The 6,484-nt window shown below is 51.4% G+C and overlaps 1 protein-coding gene across 1 annotated transcript; it reads left to right on the top strand.

Moving 5' to 3' along the window:
- The first annotated feature begins 456 nt into the window (after positions 1-456).
- On the top strand, positions 457-4,451 carry MYCN (MYCN proto-oncogene, bHLH transcription factor). The gene is made up of 2 exons (XM_049784878.1): positions 457-1,309; positions 3,728-4,451. Exons 1-2 carry the CDS (start codon positions 478-480, stop codon positions 4,342-4,344), a joined length of 1,449 nt encoding a protein of 482 aa, XP_049640835.1. The 5' UTR covers positions 457-477; the 3' UTR covers positions 4,345-4,451.
- The last annotated feature ends 2,033 nt before the right edge of the window (positions 4,452-6,484 follow it).

Consider the following 6,484-nt stretch of genomic DNA (forward strand, 5'->3'; position numbering starts at 1 on the left):
GTCCTTGTTGAATGGACTGGCAATTTCCAAAGTGGCCCAGATAGACCACCCACCCCCCTGCATCTGCCTGCTAGCCCCCTCCCACCACCACCACCCCCAAGTCGTAGACAGCTTGTACACAAAAGGAGGGAGGGGAGCCCAGAGCAAGACAGAACTTCCTCCATCCACCTTGGGGGGAAACGCAGGGCTGGAGTGGAGGGAAAAAGAGGGGTGACTGCAACCTGGGTTTGGTTTGGTTTGGGGGGGGCCGCCAGCTGGCACCCCACACACTCTCCGGCCTGACTTGTCAACCCTTTCGCTGTGTCTTGTCTGTTGCAGCAGCTTCGGAGCGTGACAACTCTCTTCCCTTCCCACCGCCCGCCTTCCCTGCTGGCCTTCCACAGCCACCACCAGCCCCCCAGGGAAGGAAAGCAGTACCCCCCGAATTGCAAAAGAGCACCCCGAAAGCCGGAAAGCACAAAAGCCAAGGGAGAACTGATGCCGAGCTGCACCACCGCCGCCGCATCCACCATGCCCGGCAGACTCTGCAAAAACCCAGACCTGGAGTTCGACTCCTTGCAACCCTGCTTCTACCCGGACGAAGATGATTTCTACTTCGGGGGCCCCGACTCGACACCCCCCGGGGAAGACATCTGGAAGAAGTTCGAGCTGCTGCCCACGCCCCCGTTGTCACCCAGCCGCGCCTTCCCAGAGTCCGGGAGCCAAGAGCACGGGAGCTGGGCCTCGGAGATGATGCTGCTGCCCGAGGCCGACCTCTGGGCCGAGGAGGATGCATTCGGCCTGGGAGGGTTGGGGGGTCTCACCCCCAACCCCGTGATCCTGCAGGATTGCATGTGGAGCGGCTTCTCGGCCCGGGAGAAGCTGGAGCGAGCCGTGAGCGAGAAGCTGCAACACGGCCGGGGGGCACCGGCCACCTCCGGCAGCCCCGCAACCCCAACTCCTGGAGCAAGCGCTTGCAGCAGCAACAGCAGTCCGGCAGCTGCTGCATCGGGATCCGGCCGGGGCCCCGCAGCTGCCCTGCCCGCCGAGCTCGCGCACCCCGCGGCCGCCGAGTGCGTGGACCCCACCGTGGTCTTCCCTTTCCCCGTGAACAAGCGCGAGCCAGCTCCGCCGCCGCCTCCTGTCGCCTCCCCAGCTGGTGGGGTCCAGGCGGTAGGCGCAGCTACGGTGGGCTCCGGACCGAGCATCCCGACGGCCCCCGGTGGGGTCCCGGTGGTCGTCGCCTCTGTGCGCACAAGTGGCCGGCCGGCCAGCACTGGGGAGCACAAGGCCCTGAGCACCTCTGGAGAGGACACCCTGAGCGACTCAGGTAAAAAAAATTAAGACTCTTGCCTGGCACTGCGGTGGGTGGGTGGGTGGTTTTCTCTTTGTTACTTATGGGCTTGCAAGTGTAAGAGTGTGTGTGTGTGTGTGTGTGTGTGTGTGTGTTGTGGGGATGTCTGTCCAGGGTCGTGGTAGTGGAGAGTTTGGGCTTGCAAGTGTAAGAGTGATTGTGTGTGTAAGTGTTGGGGGGGTGTCTTTCCATCGTTGGGGTGTAGTGGAGAGTTTGGGCTTGCAAGTGTTGTGTGTGTGTTGGGGGGGTCTGTTCAGTGTCGTGGTCCTGGTGAGGCCTTTCCCCAAGTTTCCCTTTCACTGACGTGTGTGTGTGTGTGTGTGTGTGTGTGTGTATTGGGGGGGGGGCTCTGTCCAGTGGTCTTGGTCATGCTGAGGCCTTTTCCCCAAGTCTCCCTTTCATATCAATGTCCAGTGCACACCCCTCCCTAGCAAGCAGCCCAACTTACTCTGTTTGCAGCTTGTGGGAATAAAACTAGGATGGCCCAGAGCCGGGTGGTCCTTAGCATCTGGACCTTTAGAAAACCCAGAAAGGAAAGGGATAGTGAAACAGGCCAGGAGGGGACATAACCCGAAGACAGATACTCACACCCAACTCTAGGAAGGTGCAAAATCCTGTTTGGGACGTCGGAAGTTAGCTGGAGGTGATGGCACAGTTGGCTTGGTGAGGTTTGTTGTTGTTTTCAAACCTCAGTGCTCTTCCCCCACCTGCGTGCTGTGCTGGCTAGTGGGCAAGTCGCTCCTGAGAAGTGACCAGCAGGCGGCGATGTGGTGGCCTGCAGGCGGGGGAAGGAAGGATCTGAAAGGCCAGGCGGCGGGGGTGTGTGTGTATATGTTGTGTGTGGGCGCACCCCTTCCTTCATTCAGCAGCTGGCGGGGCCCCTACAACCCCTCTTGTGCATGCTCAAAAGGCCGCCTCTTGGCTGGCTGCAGTGAAAAAACGGGGTCCTCTAGGCCGAATTCCTGGACGGATTGCAGAGCCGAGGGTGTGTTTTGACCCAGTTCCCTCTTTTCAAGGTGAGGGTGTGGACTTCTCTGGCCCTGCAGGAATGCATACGCCCCGGGAGCTTTCATTGATTCCATCTTTTGTGTGTGTGGCCTGCAGAAACCCGGGGAGTGCAATCCCCAGACCTTGCCCTGGGCTGTGGAGGAAAAGAACTCTGGCCCTGGGCTTGAATTCAGCCCTGGCCTGGGAGCTGGGAGCTGGGAGCTGGGGCGCCCTAGGACCTGGGAAACTAGTGTTTTCAGAAAAGCCAGTTAGGATTAAAAAAGCCTAAATTTCCTCCAGGATTCGAGGACGGCTTCATCTAAGGCTCCTGGAAGGAAACTTGATGATAAGCCTGTCCCTTTAATGTCTGTGCCTTGACAGCTTTCAGTGAGGAAGCACTTCCTTCCAACAGCTGTCTTCTTGGCAGAAAACCAAAACATTGGCTTAAAGGGACCCACAGACTGGAACAGCCTTCCATATCGGCTTTAGGACAAATCCCACAATTGTTCAGCTTTCCGGTCCCCTTCAGATCACTCAGAAGATGTGTTTTGATTTTCATGCTTGCATTTTAAACAATAATTTTCTCTCCCAGTGTGCTAGTAGAGTAGGAGAAGGGAGAAAGCGCACAAGATACAACACGTTTTTTAAGTTGCTGCTGTTATTATGGGTGACTTCCGGGGGAGGGAGAGGTGCCCCCCCCCCATTGTAGGGGGGTGGTTAAGCACTCCTGGATCAAAAATCTTTGTAATGCAGATTTCTTCTTTGTTAGAAGATGGACTATGTATGTTTATGGAGGGCCAGTTATTAGTTTTTTGAATAAAATTGTTCTCTAAATTTTGAGGTATTCCAATGTAAATGTGGCTCTTTCCAGAATCATTTGTAGTCTAGTGGAACAGACGGATGGTCGATGGTCAAGGTTGTTTAGTCAAGTCTGATTTGGGCCCAGCTCTATACATTATATCCTTCCACTCCAGCCTCTCCCCAGTTTTCTAAGAGGCAGCCAAAGGCTGAGCAATGTGGTTGGAATTACAGAGCTCGCATGAGATGGAGCCAGGATTTTCGGGCCCATGAAGCCCCAGGTTCTTTTGACTTTTGCCACCTGCTAAAGTGTGAATGGAGGGGAACTGTGCCAGGAATACAAGGAAGGGGAGGGAGTGTTTCCACAGATATTTAAAGAGACTTGCGTGTGTGTGTGTGTGTGTGTGTGTGTGTGTGTGTCTGTGTGTGTCTGTGTCTGGAATAAGTGAGTGTGTGTGTGTGTCTGGAATAAGTGAGTGAGTGTGTGTGTGTGTGTGTCTGGAATAAGTGAGTGCCTGCCAAGAGCCTGCTGTTAGGTTCCACTGAGACTGATTGTCATTCCTATGTGTCTCACTCTGATAGTCACCTCTCCCTATCTTGTTCTTCCAGATGATGAGGATGATGAAGAGGAAGACGAAGAGGAAGAAATCGACGTGGTGACAGTGGAGAAGCGCCGCTCCTCGAATAACAAGTCGGTCACCACCTTCACCATCACCGTTCGCCCCAAAAATGTTGCCCTAGGTCCAGGCAGGGTCCAGCCTGGGGAGCTGATCCTGAAGCGCTCGGTGCCCATCCATCAGCAGCACAACTACGCCGCCCCATCTCCGTACGTGGAGAGCGAGGAGGCACCCCCACAGAAGAAGATGAAGAGCAGCAGCAGCAGCAGCGACGTGTCACCGCGTCCCCTCAAGAGTGTCATCCCCCCCAAGGCTAAGAGCCTGAGCCCCCGCAACTCCGACTCGGAGGACAGCGAGCGTCGCCGCAACCACAACATCCTGGAGCGCCAGCGGCGCAATGACCTGCGTTCCAGCTTCCTCACGCTTAGGGACCATGTGCCAGAGCTGGTGAAGAACGAGAAGGCCGCCAAGGTGGTCATTTTGAAAAAGGCCACCGAGTACGTCCATGCCCTGCAGGCCGAGGAGCACCAGCTCTTGCTGGAGAAGGAGAAGTTGCAGGCCAGACAGAAGCAATTGCTCAAGAAACTGGACCACGCACGGACTTGCTAAAACGTTCCTCCCAACCGGACAGTCACTGCCACTTTGCACATTTTGATTTTTTTTTAAAGAAAGAAAAATAACAAACAATTGTGTTGACATTAAGAATGTTGGGTTTACTTTCCAATGGGTCACCCCTAACCTGCCCTTGTTTGGAGTTTGGATTCGGGTTGGGGTGGGGGGAAAAGGGGCGAGCAGGACTTTTGAGGGGTTCTGCCAAGACCTCTGGAGGAGAGGGTTGGTGTGATGGGATGTTTGGGGGGAAACTCTTGCAGTCTCTCTCCTTCTCTACATCACCTCCAAGATGGCCGGTCAAGTTCATGATGCTTGGGAAGAAGTCTCTGGGGCGGTTGAAGTCACCTTGCTTGTTCTGAGTGTCCGAACAACAAACAAAAGTCATTCCTTCTTTTTAAAAATGGTGCTTAAGTTCTAGCAGATGCCACGCCAGGGGGTTGCCATTTGATTCTACCCCTGGGGAACATTTCTGTAAATACCATAGTCACACCCGCCTTTTCTTGGGTAATGAGAGGTGGCTTTTGCGGCCAGTATTAGACTGGAAGTTCATACCTAAGTACTGTAATACCTCAATGTTTGAGGAGCATGTTTTGTATACAAATATATTGTTAATCTCTGTTATGTACTGTACTAATTCTTACACTGCCTGTATACTTTAGTATGATGCTGATACATAACTAAATTTGATACTTATATTTTCGTATGAAAATGAGTTGTGAAAGTTTTGAGTAGATATTACTTTATCACTTTTTGAACTAAGAAACTTTTTGTAAAGAAATTTACTATATATATATGCCTTTTTCCTAGCCTGTTTCTTCCTGTTAATGTATTTGTTCATGTTTGGTGCATAGAACTGGTTAAATGCAAAGTTCTGTGTTTAAGTTCTTTCAAAATGTATATATTTAGTGCTGCATCTTATAGCACTTTGAAATACCTCATGTTTATGAAAATAAATAGCAATTAAATGATGCAATTTTTTTTTCTTCTCTAGTGTTAAACTAACCCTGGAGCAGCAAAATACATTATGCATAATAAATAATTTTACTTAGAGAGGAGACATGTGGCAGTCCAAGCTGGGCAAAGAGGCTTTGAGCATACTTTGGGGCTACTAGATTTGCAGTTGCTCTTTGAGGCTTGAACTACCTTGGAGCAAAAGCACCCTGAGTCTAAAACTCTTTCAAGTATGTCAGTTGTATTTCCATGAGAACAGACTGCCTCAGTCAGCCATTGTTTTTATTTATTTATTTTGGTTTTGGGGTCACATCTGGTGGTTACTCCTGGCTCTGCACTCAGAAATCACTCCTGGTAGGCTTGCGGACCATATGGGATCCAAGGATCAAACCTGGGCAAGGCAGAAAGATGCCTTACCACTTTCGCCACCACTCTGGCCACTTAAATTCTCAATTTTTATGGCTAACACCACACTTGTCTTTCTGTTACCCCCATGTGGTCACTTTTTAGGCAAATTCAAGTATTTCTGAAGCAAGTAGAAATCTTGCGGGATCATAGGTGCTGGGGATTGAACCCGGTTGGGCCATGTGCCAAGGCAAGTGCTCCACTCACTTCACTGATCTCTGGTATTTTGATGTTAGGTTGGCTTCCAGGAAGATGTGCATTCTTCAGAAACTGCGATGGTCTAGTAGACAGGTAAGAAAAACAGGTGAAGTGATCCCTCAGCAATTCTGAATTCGATGGAGAAATAATACAGTACTTGCCTTATGTGTCACTTACCTGGGTTTCATCCTAAGCATCCTCCCCAAACTCACCAAATTCAACAAAAGTGATTCCTGAGTGGGGGTGGGGGTGGGGGTGTGGCCTGAAACAAATTTTGAATTACCAAATATTCTTTATGATTTGCTGCAGCTCTTCAGAAGGGAGGAAAAGGTGTTCAATAACTTTGACCCCCACCAACGGGATTACCTTGAGGAAGTAGAATTGTCCTAGGTGGCTAGGAAGGACAGAAAATAGGACTCCCTATTGTGAGGCGGCATAGGCAAATAGAAGCAATTTTGTTTTCGTTTGGTTTTTTGGACTACCTAGCTATGTTCAGAGCTCTACTCAGGGATCACATCCGGTAGGGAGGGCTCCAGGAATATGGGAGGCTGGGGATTGAACCCAATTTAGGCTCAAGCAAGCA

This window comes from Suncus etruscus, chromosome 12, assembly GCF_024139225.1.
Source record: "Suncus etruscus isolate mSunEtr1 chromosome 12, mSunEtr1.pri.cur, whole genome shotgun sequence".
Taxonomy (NCBI): Eukaryota; Metazoa; Chordata; class Mammalia; order Eulipotyphla; family Soricidae; genus Suncus; species Suncus etruscus.